Source organism: Citrus sinensis, chromosome 4, assembly GCF_022201045.2.
Source record: "Citrus sinensis cultivar Valencia sweet orange chromosome 4, DVS_A1.0, whole genome shotgun sequence".
NCBI classification, from domain to species: domain Eukaryota; kingdom Viridiplantae; phylum Streptophyta; class Magnoliopsida; order Sapindales; family Rutaceae; genus Citrus; species Citrus sinensis.
Window position 1 is genome coordinate 21,331,826 of NC_068559.1, and position 17,625 is coordinate 21,349,450.

The 17,625-nt window shown below is 35.9% G+C and overlaps 3 protein-coding genes across 7 annotated transcripts; 1 reads left to right on the forward strand and 2 right to left on the reverse strand.

The window, feature by feature from the left end:
- Positions 1 to 155: 155 nt before the first annotated feature.
- LOC102607859 (maltose excess protein 1, chloroplastic-like) lies at positions 156 to 4,886 on the reverse strand. 2 transcript variants are annotated; one of them, XM_006484639.4, is made up of 9 exons: positions 4,445 to 4,886; positions 3,725 to 3,964; positions 3,086 to 3,376; positions 2,838 to 2,927; positions 1,474 to 1,575; positions 1,258 to 1,376; positions 948 to 1,010; positions 779 to 840; positions 156 to 634 (listed from the first exon to the last, which is right to left on the reverse strand). In XM_006484639.4, the coding sequence occupies exons 1-9, from the start codon at positions 4,685 to 4,687 to the stop codon at positions 552 to 554; spliced, it is 1,293 nt and encodes a 430-aa protein (XP_006484702.1). In that variant the 5' UTR covers positions 4,688 to 4,886; the 3' UTR covers positions 156 to 551. The 2 variants fall into 2 exon arrangements, with proteins under 2 accessions (XP_006484702.1, XP_006484703.1); XM_006484640.4 differs by having other exon boundaries at positions 3,791 to 3,964; positions 4,445 to 4,880.
- A 2,368-nt stretch (positions 4,887 to 7,254) lies between these two features.
- LOC102607563 (septin and tuftelin-interacting protein 1 homolog 1) lies at positions 7,255 to 10,960 on the forward strand. 2 transcript variants are annotated; one of them, XR_008054164.1, is made up of 3 exons: positions 7,255 to 7,702; positions 7,847 to 10,412; positions 10,738 to 10,960. XR_008054164.1 is itself a non-coding variant. In XM_006484638.4 (2 exons), the coding sequence occupies exons 1-2, from the start codon at positions 7,447 to 7,449 to the stop codon at positions 10,201 to 10,203; spliced, it is 2,613 nt and encodes an 870-aa protein (XP_006484701.1). In that variant the 5' UTR covers positions 7,255 to 7,446; the 3' UTR covers positions 10,204 to 10,596. The 2 variants fall into 2 exon arrangements, 1 of the variants encoding a protein (XP_006484701.1); XM_006484638.4 differs by lacking the exon at positions 10,738 to 10,960 and having other exon boundaries at positions 7,847 to 10,596.
- A 489-nt stretch (positions 10,961 to 11,449) lies between these two features.
- LOC102606892 (RNA polymerase sigma factor sigA) lies at positions 11,450 to 16,140 on the reverse strand. Of its 3 annotated transcripts, none has more exons than XM_025100656.2 (10): positions 15,732 to 16,140; positions 14,210 to 14,905; positions 13,635 to 13,833; positions 13,425 to 13,517; positions 12,817 to 12,945; positions 12,639 to 12,692; positions 12,472 to 12,549; positions 12,306 to 12,368; positions 12,104 to 12,216; positions 11,450 to 11,930 (listed from the first exon to the last, which is right to left on the reverse strand). In XM_025100656.2, exons 2-10 carry the CDS (start codon positions 14,896 to 14,898, stop codon positions 11,822 to 11,824), a joined length of 1,527 nt encoding a protein of 508 aa, XP_024956424.1. In that variant the 5' UTR covers positions 14,899 to 14,905; positions 15,732 to 16,140; the 3' UTR covers positions 11,450 to 11,821. The 3 variants fall into 3 exon arrangements, with proteins under 3 accessions (XP_024956424.1, XP_006484700.1, XP_006484698.1); XM_006484637.4 differs by having other exon boundaries at positions 14,210 to 14,910; XM_006484635.4 differs by having other exon boundaries at positions 14,210 to 15,056; positions 15,732 to 16,139.
- Between the last annotated feature and the right edge of the window lie 1,485 nt (positions 16,141 to 17,625).

Consider the following 17,625-nt stretch of genomic DNA (forward strand, 5'->3'; position numbering starts at 1 on the left):
TAGGCCGCATGTTTGTTAACAAAAAACACTTTTTAACAGTAATACCAAATTAACTTCAATTTTTTCATTGTTTCTGATTGATATGAGCAACACGTGGAACATGTATCTAAACCTACAACAATTAATATAAGCACCAAAAATATTAATACAAAAACTTTTAAGTGAAAGCTGGAAATGGAAAACTTTATTACAAGGTTTAGGCTGTATTACAAAATAACATACATGAATTATTTCTCCGGTAGATGTCTGTATATATTATATAACATTGATGCTCCACAATAAAGCGTCAACCTATAGTGTGTCCTTATATTTATTACTTTGATGATTACATCATAATTATTCTATTTTCTCTGCAATAAAATCAATGGCAATTACCTTACATCAAGTTATCTAACTGAAAAACTCCATGGTTGACGAACTGTGGTAATGATCTCAGTCAGGCACTTGTATCTCAGCACCGAGGCATGAAATTTTTTCGTACTTCAGATCAGACAACCGAACAGAATGCACATCAGTTAAAACTCCATGGAAGCATAAAACCAAGTTCCAAATTATTGTCCATAAACCAACTCTTTCAAAGATCTTAAAGGCGAGTTGAATCCATACGCTATGGTGTCTCTCCACAAAGCTATTCCTGTTATACATGGAAATATATCAGAATCTCCTTCATGTTGAACATCATCAGCCAAGGATAGGATTAACTTTTATTTAATTTTGCAGCTTATCAATCAGCGTATTGTTGCCTAGCAATACAAAGAGAGGAAGAGAGAGAAAGGACCTATCCAGGAAACTAAACCAGCTGTCGCTGCCAAAAAGAATTCCTTGCTGATAACATTGGAACTGGGATCACAGTAAAATGCTTTCACTTAGATTAGTGAACTCCCATTCAGAAAAACAATGGAAACCTAAAATTGTAATTGAAGATTGAAAATTTAAAATTTTCTTACCAGTAAAGGCAAACAAGATTTCCATACCCATAAAATAGAGTTGCCCAAGAGGAACCAGTGAACCTGCAATCATAGTTGAATGTACAGGTTAATGATATTAATACATTTACACTTCGTTCAACTATCAAGTACATCTTAAGAAGGCCAAGAATTGCAAGGTTTAAGTTTCAGGATAGGATAGAGGTTAGGAAGGATCTTGAAACCAACAGTTCAAGTTTAAACAAAAATATTCGAAATTGCATATGCAAACCATACCAATGGCTATCTTATATATGAATCAGATAAAGGAACACTTGGGGAAGAGCATTACCACATGAAATCGCGAATAAAGAGTGCACGTGGGATCAGAAGTCCATTTCCGATCATTGCAAGCAGCATTGAGGATGCTGATAATCCTTTAATGTTATCAGGGTTTAGAAAATTTGTCCACTAAACAGGCAGCAGAAACCTTGGTCAGAGAGGCACATAAAATACTTAAGATTTATGATCTTTCAAGATTTAGAAGCATAGCATACACAAAAATTACCATTTGTGAAACTGGCATCCACATGAACAGAAGTGTAGCAGTCCATCCAGAAATTGCTCGAACAAACTTAACTCCTTGCTTTGAAAGTTTGCCCATTCTTGCCTGCAAATCTTGGCAGTAACAAGTTCAAAAGTCTGCTAAACTGGGCTGCCTATATCTATTTATTAATTTGAAGAAAAAAAGAAACGACACAGAACTGTACCTCAATGATATCATTCTTAGATAAAAATCCATTGTCATATTTCAAGGGCATGCTTAAAATTTACCAGATCCCCTATGATAGCAGTTTTTCTAGAAAGAAACTAGATGGCAAGATCTTTGGATTACTATATAAATATTTAATCAGACATACCATCTAACATACCCTGTCAAGAATATTCACATGCCCAAACATCAAAAATCAACAGAATTTAATATTTAGACATGCTCATCTTAGTTTTAGTCATACTTCCCTATCCATACAGAGTTTCAACAAATTAATCTAATAACCTAATCAGGTTGAGTTTCAGCTAGTACAGTATCATCCGGGGATGTTGGTGAAACTCTTGTACTTCGCAAAAAATAAAAACAATTACAAACGTCAATCACAGCAACTACTGCACCAGAAAGCAGCTGCAATTAAAAGTTTCCAAGCTTAATACTTTAGCATCAATGTTTGATCATTAAAATGCCAAAATGCTCTTTTCTACATCACTGCACTACAAGTGCTTTAATGCAATTAGGTGAAATATGAACGTAGCAACTGGCAAATAACTATTGCTGTATGTTCTTATTTAAGTTTATTGTTAATTGGATATAAGAGTTTGTAATCCAAAGCTGACCATACTCTACCTAAACCATACCCTTTTGTTTGCCATTTGCTAAAAGATCCTGATGCTAGAGTTTTGCAATTGAAACATTTCTCCAGGACCAGAGCTAGAAGAATGAAGCCAGGGTCATGTTGGCCCAGCCAGTTGAAAACTTAGAATAAATGTTTTTTCCTTTTTCTTTTTTCCTGATATGAAATAAAGATATCAAGACAGCATGGGTTGCATTCAAATTTTATTACTTTGTCTAAAGAAATTCAATTTTCTACATATCTCAAGGTTTTTTATGACAATAAAACAAGACAACAATCAGCTTTGCACCTTGTTGTCAGCTTAAAATTAAGCCTATCATGACATGGCATACTCCCTTTTCCTTCAATTTAAGCCAAAAAGACTAGGCTCTACATCAAAGGATTTCTCCAACATATTATCACTAATTCACCATCTAGAAAAATTAATGATCAATGGCTTTATAATTTTTCTTATATTTTTGGTGATACAAATGTGTTACTGTAATCAGGGGCAAAATATTAATCCAAAAAGTGATATAAATCTTACCATAACAACAGTTGCCACACCTACGACAAAAGCTATAGTCCCAGGCAAGATACTATTTGGTATAGTGGGTACAAACGTGGACCATATAACCTGCATTCAAATTCATACACAAAAAAGTAAGAGTATGAAGACTTGAACAAGATCAACATCTTAATTTCTTAAAATGCCAAGATGAATACATTGAAAACTGGATAATTGTAAATGAATATCTCTCTGCATACGCAAGATGAGAGAGAGAGAGAGATTACTTGGGGAAGAGCCGTCAGTCCGCCAACTGTTATAACATCTTCCCAGAATCGCCAAAGTCCAGTATTAAGCATGTTAAAGTAATTTAGGAAGTTTAAAACAAGACCAGTCGCCACAACTACTGAGATGGCTATGAAGTGAGGCATAGGCATTGCTTCTCCCACAGCAAGCTGTGAAATTACCACATATGTGGAAACAACACCCAAGGTTTGAACAACTATTGCCTCTTTCTCCCTCTTCTTTATAAAATATGACAGGAGTGAGAGATTCCCAAGTAAACCAGTCAGCATTCCCTGTATTCAAAACATCCTCTTCCTCAGATTTGTATCACCAAAACGGAAATTATGAAAATTAGACTGTGTACTTTTACAACATAGAACCCACGGTCATTGAAATATGTGTTATCGTGTTATTATACAATTCTCCATATGCTTTAGCTATTAGCGTTGTAGCAATATATTCAGCAATCTCCCCTCAACTAAGTTCTTAAGATAAAATTTTAAAATTCACTAGGAGTAGGATAAGAACCAAAAACATACAAAAAATGGTAAATCCTACAAAACCTGATATGTTGACTTTTACATTTTTACCCAAGTTTCACAAATAGCCAAAGATATGCCAGTATGAAAAGAAGGGACTACCTGCAACAAGAGGAAAAACTTATAAACAATGCTCTCAAAGATTACAAATTCCTGCTGTTTCCTTACCAGCCAGGGAACTGCCAAAAGGGCAGCCTTATTTCCTGCTAACAGATTGCGGGCATTTAGGATTATCTGAGGTAGTTGCAGTAACATAAAGGGGATATTTGCTGCTCCAGAGAACTTGGCTGTTAACGAATTCCATTCCTCAAAGGCTTTATTGCTCCTAAAATTTGCCGATTCCTTGTGTAACATTCCCGCCAAAAATAAATCATAAGCACTATTAGTCTCATCATATATCAAGGTTATTCTGAAATTTCAATCAATTAGGTTATTTTATCTCCATTTTAAAGAACTCGCCCACTAGAGAACATGAAATGTAAGATCTCTGAAAAACAAACATTGGAATCAATAAATTTCATTCAATCAATCTGGGCTTTACTGAGAGCTTATACAATATCATTCAATAAACTGGCTGGTACTATCACAATACTTAAAACATTCGTCTTCTCTCTCAGTTCATGTTTGATTCCAAAGAAACTGAGATATCATATAATGAGCTAATGCCCCAGTTAATTTCTTCCCAGTTTCCTTTATTCATTTAATTTTTCCCAGAAGTCAAACTTGCTAAAAGTTTATCATTCATCATAGAACCCAGAAAGCAAAATTTGATTTTTATCACAAATAAACAAAAAAAATGTTCATTGTTGGTTGTCATTGTACCTGGTGAAAAGGGTGAGGCACATCCGAGTCACCGGCAGAAACGGGACTGAGTCGGCGATGAAGTGTAGCAAGCGTGTAGTGACTTATAAACAGCACATTGTTAAGCTTGCCAGCAGGCTTGTTTACAGACAAGGACTTAAGTGGAAGAGATTGAGACGTGGAAAGGCAATCTGGGTATCGGTAAAAAGGTTCCTTAGAAGGTTTCGCAGCTGAAAAATGAACCACAAAAGCCTTAGCAGCCATTTTATTTGAATTCAAAGCGTTCTAGTTCTAGTCAGTGAATGAGTAAATAGAAAGCACGGAGGTGACAGCACAAGTGGTAACTGTACTTTGGAAGAAAGTGAGGGCTTGAGGATCTATAGGGAGACACGTGGTGGGGAGTTTAGATATTCGCGGCTTAGTACGGCGAGATATCTTGGGTTCCACAAAAGTAAACGAGTACGAGATCTCGGATCTTGTCTCGCGGTGTTTCGGTTTGAGTTATATTTCATAGGATTGTTCAGGATTTAATTCAATCTACTCAATTCGTCTGATCTGTAAAAATTTAATTTGTATAAATTTAATCTGTAAATTTGTAGATTGTATATAAATTAAAAATTTAAAAATTCGCAGTCGATGGATTGAATATGGAATTTACTTCTATAAATTCATAATTCGTGAATCTATAAAAAAAATTCTATATATATATTTAGTTAAAAAATTATTATAAATCTAATTAAAGAATATTATAAATGTGACATTATATAGTTACATAAGCACTATAACATATTTTAGTCATTATTCAATAATAATAAAAAAAATAATTAAATAATCAAATATACAAATATAACTTGTAAAAATTATAAAACAAAATAAAAATAAAGTCACACGTACTAGTAAAAGTAAAGTAACATAACGTCAAGTCACCAACAATTTACAAACAAAAAACCTTAAGCTTCCCCACAGTCACATGTACTAGCAACACCTAATATTTGTTCGATACACTCTCGACACCGATTTGAAGGATGTTGGCCGCACGATTCCAACGAGAGCAAGTCATTTTCTTCCCCAAGTCCATCGACCCACTTCACAATCACTGGTTCCAGCCAAACAATTGCACTATCACAACCTTCAAGATCGGCACTCGTACTTCTCTTGATTCCCATCGTTGATGGCTCCGTAATCACCACTTTTTGACAAGTACAACAACCCTGGTGAATGATCAGACTGTGTTTGGTTTCAGAAACTTCGTCATTTCAATTAATTGTGGCTTTATTTGAACAATTAATTTTGGTGTTATATTCATGTATTATTGTAATTTTATTTGAATAATTAATCTTAGTGTGTTATATTTTGAAACTTTAAACGTATTATTGTAGCTTTATTTGAACAATTAATCTTTATGTGCTATGTTTTGAAACTTTGAATGTATTATTTTAGTTTTATTTAAACAATTAATTTGTTTAAATTTTATTCAATTAAATTTAATTGGTAGTAAAATTCTTTTTCTATTAGTTTTTTCTTATTTCATTAGTTCATGGATTGGGGAGACCTAAAAACTTTTAATTCGGAAACTAATGCGTAAAATGGTGGATTGTATATTGATTAAGTTAAATCCGCATCCGATCTACCGACGTATGGATTGGATATGGATTGAGTCAAATCCGCATCCGATCCGTAGATGTATGGATTGGATTTGGATTAAGTTTAATCAATCCGTGGATTAGATTGAAAAATTATAATCCGTAAAATTATGGATCGGATATGGATTGATGTCCAATCCATAAAATTTGATCCGTGAACACCCCTAATATTTCAGCAAAGATAGCTCATTATAGCACGATAACTACAAAGTTGATACAGTATTTTGATGTCATCATATAGATAGATGCTTTATAATTAACCAATCATTATGATAATATAATCATGATAAATTGGGTCCAGCTATGGTACTAGTATCATACGACAGCTGATTTAGCCATTAGATCCAATTATGGTGACAACTGTGGGTTGGATTCAATGGTTGGATCTAGCTGTGGTATGATACTATTGTGGTACCACAGTTTTACCCTGATAAATTAAAGTGCTGCTATTTACCCCGAATGCTAGCCCTGAATTTGCACCCCGAATGGTAAAACGCACCGTTTCGTTTCATTTGCTTTTAATTTTCTTTTGAGAAGCACATGTTTCATTGCTTTGTGTAATTTGATTGCCAGTCAACGTGTTTGATTTGCTTTTTTCATTTATTGCTTTCCAGCTGTGCAACACTTATTTCATTTGCTTTTTCCTTCCATATTCCTTTCGTTTAAGCGGAGTTGAGACTTCATTGCAGCGCTGAAAAGAGTGAAAAACCCTAAGTGCAAAATTTCATTTGGAAACTGCAAAATCAGAATTGGTTTGTGAAAGTGCTGAACCTCTATATTTTCAGGGCTAAGGAAAGGGAAAATGTTAAAACAAATAAAACACGTGCTTCTAAAAAACAAATGAAACCAAATGATGCATTTACCATTCGGGGTGCAAATTCGGGATTAGCATTCGGAGTAAATAGCTTTTTCCGATAAATTATTTATGATATCTAAAATTATTAGAAAAATTTTATGGGCACGCGTGTTGAAAGATTACTCTTCGAGGAAAGGGAAATTACGACTGTCGTTATTGTTCATAACAGGCCCTTTAACAAAACATTAACAACAGGGGTGTATATCGAATATAGTTGAGGATTACTTATCAACTAGGCCGAAGAAAGCTTCTGTCAGTTTCGGACCAACGGCCCATGAAGCTCCTCTTGAGATAGGCCCTTTTAACGGCCCATCAAGCAACGGCGATGATTCCTCGTTTTAACACTCGAGCCAGAAGAGAATCTAGAAGAAACCGTACGGAAAGTGGGAAACAAAGTTCAGTCGCTCCCTCCCCTCGGTTATTATTTACCAACCTGTTTTTCAAAGAAATTCTTTGTTTTGGTTTAATTCAATTGAAAGTAGCTTGCTGGGGCCATAAACCCTAAAATTTTCAGTGATTCAAAGATGGACGAAGACCAGGAGATGGAGAAATTCGGAATGGACAACGACTTCGAAGGCGGCCAGTGGATAAACGGGGAGTTCTATTACAAGAAACGCAGAGCGAAGCCGACGCAAACTAAAGACGACGTCTTGTACGGCGTTTTCGCCGACGATTCCGACGAAGATGACGACGATGGTTACTCCTCCAAAAAGCGAAGAAAAGACCGCGATTTTGGACGAAAGGCCGATTTGACGAAGCCCGTTAATTTTGTTTCAACAGGTAAACATGACTAAATTTCTTGACTTTAATTAGCTTAGGGGATTTTCTGAATTAATAAATGTTTCTTGGGCGTTAGCAGTAGATAGTGCGAATAGGTGAATCATGTAAGTTAATATATTTTTGTTTGTTTGTTTGTTTTTGTAGGTACTGTGATGCCTGAGCAAGAGATTGATAAGAATGTGAAAGAAGAGAATGTTGATATGTTTGAAGATGATGATAGTGGAAATAGGTCTGGTGTAGGTCTTGGTTTTGGATCTGGGAATCCTGCTTCTGCTTCAGGGTTAGGGTTCAGTGCGAGTAATTCGAAGAAAAGTGATAATGGGGTGAAAGTGAGTGATGAGGCATGTGATGGTGATGATAGCTTCTTACAGACTCCATTTGGCAGGAGGATAAAGGAAGAGGCGCAGAGGAAGGAGAAGGAGAGGGAGATGGAGAAGGAGAGGGAGAAGTTGAGATCAGAGAAAAGAACTCAAGGAGGAAAAGGTGGAGATATTGGTGTCGGCAACGTTGTGATGAAAATGATGGAGAAAATGGGGTGGTATAAAGGACGTGGATTGGGGAAGGATGAGCAAGGGATTACGGCACCGATTGAAGCAAGGTTGAGACCGAAGAATATGGGAATGGGATACAACGATTTTAAGGAGACTGAAGCAGCAAAGTTGCCAGGTTTGGAGAAATTGGAAGACAAGAAGACTGCAGGGCAGCAGCAACTGAAAGGGAGAAATAAGGAGAGGCTTTGGTCAAAGCTGAAGGTGAAGAAGAAGGAAGAGTATATTACAGCAGAGGAGTTGTTGGAAAATAAAAGAGAACAGGTTGTTCAGAAAGTGATTGATATGCGAGGGCCACAGGTTAGGGTTTTGACAAACTTGGAGAATTTGGATGCTGAAGAAAAGGCAAGGGAGAATGATGTTCCAATGCCTGAGCTGCAGCATAATGTGAGGTTGATTGTGGATCTGGCTGAGGTTGATATCCAGAAGATTGATAAAGATTTGAATAACGCGAGGGAGACAGCGTTGAGCTTGCAAAAGGAGAAGGAGAATTTGGAAAAGACAGCCGTGGAACAGAAACAGCAGTTGGATAATATGGAGACAATTGTTAATGTCCTGGGCCAAATTGAGAAAGAGCATACATTAGGAACATTAACGTTGGTCTCGCTCGCAAATTATTTCAGCGACTTACATAAGAGATTTGCTAATGATTATAAGCTTTGTAACTTGGCCTCTATTGCTTGCTCATTTGCCTTGCCCTTGTTTATAAGGATGTTCCAAGGTTGGGATCCTCTCCAAAATCCATCTCATAAAATGGAGGTGGTATTGATGTGGAAGAATGTGCTACAAACCGATGATAGTCAAGATATATGGGATTTATCAACGCCATATTCTCAGTTGATATCAGAAGTTGTTTTACCTGCTGTGAGAATAGCTGGCATCAATACCTGGGATCCCAGAGACCCTGAGCAGATGCTTAGATTTTTGGAGTCTTGGGAAAAGTTGCTGCCATCTTCAGTTCTTCATACCATATTGGATACAGTAGTTTTGCCAAAATTGACAAGTGCTGTGGATTCATGGGACCCACGTCGTGAAACTGTTCCAATCCATGTTTGGGTTCATCCATGGCTGCCATTGTTGGGACATAAATTGGAGGGTTTGTTTCAGATGATACGCATGAAGTTGAGTAATGTTCTTGATGCTTGGCATCCAAGTGATGCATCTGCTTACACCATTTTGTCACCTTGGAAGACTGTGTTCGATTCAGCAAGTTGGGAACAGCTTATGCGTCGATATATAGTTCCAAAGTTGCAGATTGCCCTTCAAGAATTCCAAATAAATCCTCTAGAACAGAAGCTTGATCAGTTCAATTGGGTTATGCCGTGGGCTTCTGCTGTTCCAACTCATCTTATGGTTGATTTGATGGAGAGATTCTTCTTCACCAAGTGGCTGCACGTTTTGTATCATTGGTTAAACACAGCTCCAGACTTTGAAGAAATTCATAGATGGTATTTAGGTTGGAAAGGACTTATTCCAGAGGAACTTTTAGCAAATCAAAATATTCGGGCTCAGCTTAATGTTGGTCTTGACATGATGTCCCAAGCTGCCGAAGGTGGGATTGTGGTCCAACCTGGTACGGTAGAGAACATTAGTTATCTTAAGGCCCGGGAGCAGAGACAGTTTGAGGCGCAGCAGAAAGCAGCAGCACAAGCTCAACAAGCAGCTGCTGCAGCAGCAGGCCTAGGTAGTGCAACCCAGATGAATGGTATGGATGGGCGTCAAATGACTTTGAAAGAAGTCATTGAGGCTTATGCCCAGCAACATGAGTTGCTATTTAAGCCTAAACCTGGCAGGATGCATAATGGTCAGCAAATTTATGGCTTTGGTAACATAAGTATATATGTGGACTCCCTAAATCAGATGTTGTATGCCCAAAAGCCAGAAGGATGGACTCCTGTAACACTTGACACATTGCTGAAGATGCATCATAATTCATTAACAAGGAGACGTTGAGTTTATATTATGATCGGAAGAGCTGTTGCCGTTCACACTTCACGGTAACATGTAGCTGAAACAAATAAAGTTTCAGGCAATGATTGCTGTATGCAATTCGCAGAGAGTGCATCAAGAACTGGGAGGTTATTGTCTCTTGGGTATTTCATCTCATCCACAGCGGCCTGGTTTTGGTCGAAGAAAAGGACTTGCCAACACAGTTTTCCTTGGTATTGACTTTGTATACTCGCAAGATTTTTGCTTTTAGGTTTTTTTCTTGTTAGCTCATCTTGTAAATACATTATGCTAATGGCATGTTTTTTGTTGATTGTTGTAACTTGAGCTGGCTTTCGACTTATTGCTCTCTTGTCAAATTTTACTTCTACATAGTGAATTATTTATGTTTCATATTCATTGCCCTTCCATTTCAATGTTTTCTGTATCGCTCTGTCAAACTTCTCTCCAATTTTTAAGGAGTACGGTTTAGCAATCCTGCTCTACTTGCAGCGCCTCTTTAACTTGTAAGTTTCTTAACCAAAAATATGCTTGAATTAGGAAGAGAAAGAAAAAGAATGGGAAAGGAAGAAAGACGGGACTATACTATACATTCAATCGGTGAAGTGGCAAGGCTTCTCTTGGTAAAATTTTCTGCAAATGCAATGTAGATAATAAAGATTGACAGTGGTTTATGGAAATTGTATCTCTCTGCTTGTATTTAATGGAAAGTGAGTGCCTTAAAAGTACCCAATCGTGTGAATTTAGCTGTGAAATTTTCATGAAAAAAAAATTATAGGTAATCCATTTGATGTGCTGATCAGATTCGGTTGTCAATATATTCTGTGACATTTATACGTAAACAGACATGCAGTCATTGCTGATTGGCTTTCATGTTACAGTTTCTGGAAACTTGTGACTTTGGATTAGAATCTTGCTCATGATTTGTTTTCCTGGTGCTATACGTACAACATTGGAGAAAATCAAATAATTTATTTATTTGAATAAATCGAGTACTACCACTGGTACTATTTACGAGAAAATAAACAAGAATATCATAAAATTCTTCACGAGCAGAATTGATCCCCTCTAATTTAAAGTGAGGGTTGATATTCATGCTTAAAGTGAGGGTTGATATTCATGCTGTACTCTAATAGGATTATTCAGAAGAATCCTAAGTGATTTTTAATTATAAATATTAATATGAATTGAGCTCTGATTGAGTATATAAAAAAAAAAATTTTCAAATACCCACTAATTCATTTCAACGACGTGTCCAAATATCCAATTATATTTTTATTATGTAGATTTTCAAATAAATGTAACTGTAAATAAATACATAGAGCTGCCGTAAAAATTAAATTGATGTTGGTTCATCATCATGATTCATGGCAACACAAAATCAGATTCTCGTCCACGAGTATTTTCCAACCATTTAATACATGGAAATTTTCTGCTATGCTTACAAGCTCTAAAAAATCAGTGTGTCGTTACACACAGTTTCTGAGTCGTAGGCCAATCACAGGCCTCACTGTAAATTATACCTGATCGGAAAAAAATAAATCGAAGATACCGCTTTTTCTTTCTGTATGAATATATACAGTAATTTACTCAATTAACCATGTCAATAATGAAACATACAAAACTAATGTTTCACAAGCATGGCCTCCATCTTTTTCTTCCTCGCGGCATGTTTTAGTTTCTCTAGTGCCACAAGTCCAACTTGCCTAACTCTTTCTCGGGACAAACCTATACTGAAGAATTAGAACAATAAAATTGTTAAATCAACAGCAAATTTGAAGGAAAATGCATCCCTTGTCGTGCACGCATGAGAGAATGAAAACTATGCATGAGCTGAGCACTCGGTTCAATTGAAGGGCAACATCAACAGTAAATGCATCAGCAACATTATTAATCTGATACTCACCGTTTGCTTATATCCTCCCACGTAAGACATTCCTTGTCAAGACCATAGTAAAGACGTATGATCTCTCTCTCACGTTCTCCAAGTGTCACTATGATGAGCTTGTTTACTTCATCCTGTAGATGTATGACTCATATGGTAACTATTCTATTCATTTGGTTAAAAAGATGATCCATATCTCCGTAAGACAATGCATTCTTTTTACCTTGAGAGCCCAATCATCTACTCCATGCCACGGGTTGTTCTCCACGCGATTATCCGCAATGTACTAAAATAATAAAGAAAAAGTTAAATCATTACACAACAGGAAAGAAACAAAATGTGAACTAGAAACATCTTGAGGGTGAGTAGCAAAACTGTGTTGCACTTACACTATGATGGGTTTCTCCTGGGAGGCCATTTAAAGAGGGGAATGCCTCCCTATCAAGTGAGAAGACCTTGCCAATTGCCTACATATAGAAACAGTGTACAGTGAGTTATGGAAAGAATAATTACATAAATGACCGGAAACAAGAAATAGCTCATGAACAGTTAGTACCTCTGTCGCGTTTCTGACTTTCTTCTGGGACATATTTAAGTATTCTGCAATTCTCTGAAAGTGTGGTAGGCAAGAAGTGAGTAAGAAAAGAATAAAAGGTTGAAAAGAAAAAAAAAAAACTGTTATAGAATAAAATTAGAGTTCCTTTCTTTTGATCACAGTTCAATAATCAACTTACATCAACTGATGGTGTTACTCCTTTCTCTTCTAGCCTAAGCTTTGCATTCCGGATCAAGCCTAACCTTTCATGCAGATGATTAGGCAATCTTAAGGTTCTTGAATTCTCAACTAATGCTCTAGAAACACCCTGACACAAGATCATAATGTGAACCAGAATTAGCTTTGCAGAACAACTGATAAAAGAATAAATATTATAGAAAAGCTGAAAAGAACAAATCAAATCGCATAATTAAATTGGGGCTGAAGAGACTAATAAACTGACAAATTTTCAAATATCACTTCAAACCTCATATTGCTGAGAACAAAAAGACGATCAAACTAGTAATTTCATAGACTACAGAGTACACGGTTGAGGAATCCCAAGTGAAATGGGTACATCATCCTAATGCTAGAATTTGGCATCTTTCTATGTTACTTTTAGTAGGCAAAGACCAAATACATAAGCAGCTTGCAAATTGAACTCAAAAGAACACCAATTTGTTCGAATTTTGATCCTTTTTTAGGCAATGATGATGATAAATCGAATTTCAGTTGGTTTTTCAACAACACATCCGTCTTTAACCATGCAATAAATTGTTTAAATGTGCAAATTAATAGTAGCCTTACCTGGCGTATCCACCAATACACATAAGTTGAAATTTTGAAACCCTTTGAAGAATCAAATTTCTCAATCCCACGCAATAATCCAATCAATCCACCCTACATGAGAAATATAGAACGAGCACCATATCAGAAAATAGAAAACTGTGTCTCGAATTCAATAGTCCAGAAAAGAGTAACTTGCCATTTATTTTTTGTTCAGAAATAGAAAATCACCTGAACGAGGTCAGCCATGTCGGCACCCATGTTATCATATCGTTGAGCTATAGACATGACCAAACGAACATTGCTCATCACCAGCTTCTCTCTTGCCAACGAACACTCCATCAATATTGACTGTAACTCAGGACGAGAAATCCTCAAGGAAGCTGCAAGTTGTTCCATTGATGGCTCACACCCCAACCTCTCCTTCAATCTTAAATTTCCAAAACAGATGGTAATGAAAAAATGTAAATACCCCATAAATAAAATGAAGAGAAAACTCTTTTTATTTTCCAGAATATAAATATATTCAGAACCATAGTTAGCAAAGAAAGTGGAAAAGTATAGAAAAGAGCAGAGATATACAGCCTCCATTCTGTCTCATTTTCACAAGAAAAAATTTAAATTGTTTTAACAAGAGAAAACTCTTATTATTTTCCAGAATATAAATATAGGTTGAGTACATTAAAAGATCTAACACTTAGATATCTACAAGGATCAAATCATCCTCCCATAAGAAATGTCTAAACGTATAAAAAAATATAACCTAATGAAGAAGAGGAAAACAGAACATGAAATTTGTTAATTACCTCAATTTATGATCATCCAAGGAAAGGCCAGTTTTAATTTTCTTTGATAGACGCACAACTTCGGCATGGGTGAGCAGCTCTTCACTTACCACACCCTTCACATAGCCCTTTAGATGATTCTGAATTAGTTCCGGACTAATCATTGATCTTAGCTGCTTGGAGCCATTCTGTTGGGGAACAGATTTATTCTGGCTTAATATTTTCTTTTTAGAATTCAATCTTCGTTGCCGAGCAGATACACCAGAGCAAGTGACCGGCACCTTCTTGTGAGTTTTCTTACTCGGTGAATCAGTTAAAACTGTTCTCTCAAAAGAAAGATTCCATTGCTTTTCGAGCATAGACTTCTGAAGCAAAAGAAGTGCCTCCACTGAATAGTCAAGCTCAGAGCTTTCCTCTTCTATGCTGTTTGGTGGTTCAGCCCATGGCTCTGCAGTAGAAGCAAAATTAGTATCCACATGTTCTTTGAGAGCCTTAATAGGCTGAGTTTGTCGATTCGATGATGGAAAGCTTGGATTATAATTTGATGACTTCTTGGCAGCTACCACATTCTTAGTTGAACCAACTTGAGAGTTTGCAGATCCAAGATCATTGATATATGAGAATTTTTCCGAGATATCAGAATAGTAAAATGAAGAACTCAAGAGCCTCTTGCCAGCGCTAAGTCCAATAACAGCAGCTGTGGCCATCATATGGCCTCTGATCTTGCAGGCACAATTAGCATCACACGACGTCAATAAACTTTTCGAATGAAAACCACGTCATAGAATCTTCCAGGCACTTAATTCACTAGGCTCAGTGCAACACGTCTTTCGTGTTATAAATTTCCCAAGATGACTTTATTATCCTTCTGATATTAATAAAAACTAATTAAATAAGAATCTAAGGAAACTTCTATTAACAAATTGTCAATACAAAATCAACCAAGTTAATCAAAATCCACCTAAAGTTGACATAAAAGAACTTGCCTAATGCCTATCACAACTATTATCCAAAATAAAAACTACTAGATAACAATCCCAGGGCACGAGTCACACAAGAAGGAGAATTGGATCCAACAACCACGTGAACACAACTCATTCGACAGAAGTAGCAAGCAATTGATTCTCCAAGACATATAAATATTAAAAAAAAAAAAAAGATGCTCATTTCCCAGGTGGGTTTATTCTCTAAATTTTAATTTCATGAGTCTCCAAAAACATCACTGCCTCCAATTCTAAACAGAACGCATTTTAGCATTTTTATCTCTTTTTTTGTTTCATTTTTCATCATATTGAAAAAGTAACCACTCAAGTGAATTCAGTGCTATAGGTGACAAATTCTCAGCATAAATATAAACACAACTATGATTGTCTCAACTCTCAAACCTTTTTTTTTCTTAATTTTCCCCAACACCAAGCTCAAGAAGAAGAAAATGCAAAAGAAGGTGGCCAACAAAACAAAAACAACAAGCAACTGAAATTGTCATGGAGAATAATATAATGAAAGAAGGGGCAGTTTTGCAGTGAAAGAAATGCATGCATACCTGAAGGTGGTAAATGTTAGTTGAGCTGAAACAAAGACAGAATGAAGAAGAAGACTCGTTGATTCCAAAGTGAGCAAAAGAAGAACAGTTAAATTGTCAATAAGTTTTGAACTGGAACTGGAACTGGAACTGGAACCTCTTGTGTCTGTTGAGTTTACAATGCCTTTGTTCCTGTTCTTGTAACAATATTAGTGTATGATGATTATATTTTTTTCTGTTTTTTTTTTTCAAGCTTTTATAATTTTGTTAAAAAAATAAAATTAAAAAAAAAGGAAATGGAGATGAAAATTATTAAAGAAAATCTAGGAAATAAGTCCAAAATGGGTAGAGAGATATGGGAAGAAGAGATGGCATTGGCTGATACAGATATTGGGTCCTTCTTTGAGTGGTCTCTAATTCTCTATGCTGCCATTTTCCCCCCCTCTCTCTCTTCCACTTCATCCCCACTTTTCTTTTCTTTTACGTTTATTTTTATTTATATTTTTTAAAAAAACTTATTTATTTATTATTAATTAATATTGATGATATTTGGTTGTATTATTCTTGAACACAAAACAACGGCGGAATCTGAGCGCAAAAATCGATGAATCCGTGGACCCCACCTCCACGTCATTGGTCAACTGACTATGTGCTTCTGCTTCACACACGAAATCTAGACATCGTCACACGTGGAAGCATCTCAACAGATTTGATCGAGCAAGGTTCTCGTATCAGGCAAATGCTAAGTTACAATAATTGTAACATACATTCTTCATGTGAACCACACAAATTGTAGGTCCTACAATTTTGTGTGGTTCACATGAGGGATGTATGTTACAATTATTGTAACTTAGAGGCTCCCCTCGTATCATATCCTTATCGGATCAAACAAACAGCATCAAATACTAGTAGTTTTTTTTTTTTTTTTTTCCGATTACAATTTACTTTCAGCTTTCATTTAAACATTTTTCAATTCTAACAGATCAATTGAATCCTCGTACCATCCCTCGTCATGTGATTATTACTTCATTCAGTAAACAAGTACGTAAGTTTCAAGACACTATTTCTTATAGATAATAATAATAATAATAAATATAATTTTTAGATAATAATTTTAAAAATAAAAAATAATAATAAAATTTTTATTATAAATGTAAGATCAACAATCCCCAATAATTAATAGTTACCAAATAATAATTTGTCGTTGTAACTTCTAAACTACAATATTCCTAAACAGGACGCAAGTCATCGGGATTTTCAAAACTAGAAGACCTGCCAATGATTAAACCAATCCTTTGAAGGAATTTATTCTAATTATCTAGAACAGGCAAGCAAAAAGCATCTGGTTAGTACACATAAACAAAATTAGCCCATGACATCAGGAGGTCCACATCTTAAGGCCGAAAAAAGGATGGCTGGGGGGCTGTCCCAGATTGTCAAGGAAAAAAAAGAAAAAGAAAAAGAAAAAGAAATAAAAGAGGAAAAGCAAAAAAAAACAGAATTTTTGCAACACCTAAAAGAAGGCAACTACAAAAGCTTAAGCTGAAACACTTGATTCCTCACACTTGTTTCTCCTACAAAGAGATAAGGGCACTGTACAATGCCTAAATTTCCTATTATCAGCCACTGAAACATTATAATTCCTCTTTCTTTCTTTCTTGTAGCATACGTAAGTCAAGTAAGCCAAGATACCTCAACATCATTTCCATACTTATTCAAAATGAGCATGTAAAGTTAGAATGATCAAGAATCTGCTTAAAATGCAACGAAACTGGAAATGATTCAGCAGGCCCTCCAAAAATCTCCAAGCAAAATGGGAAAGCAAGAGAAAAGAATAATAAACCTGTTTCTCTTGTCAACTAAACATCAAATACAATCGAAACCGGGGAGAATTTAGAAAGGAAATATCTGTGAC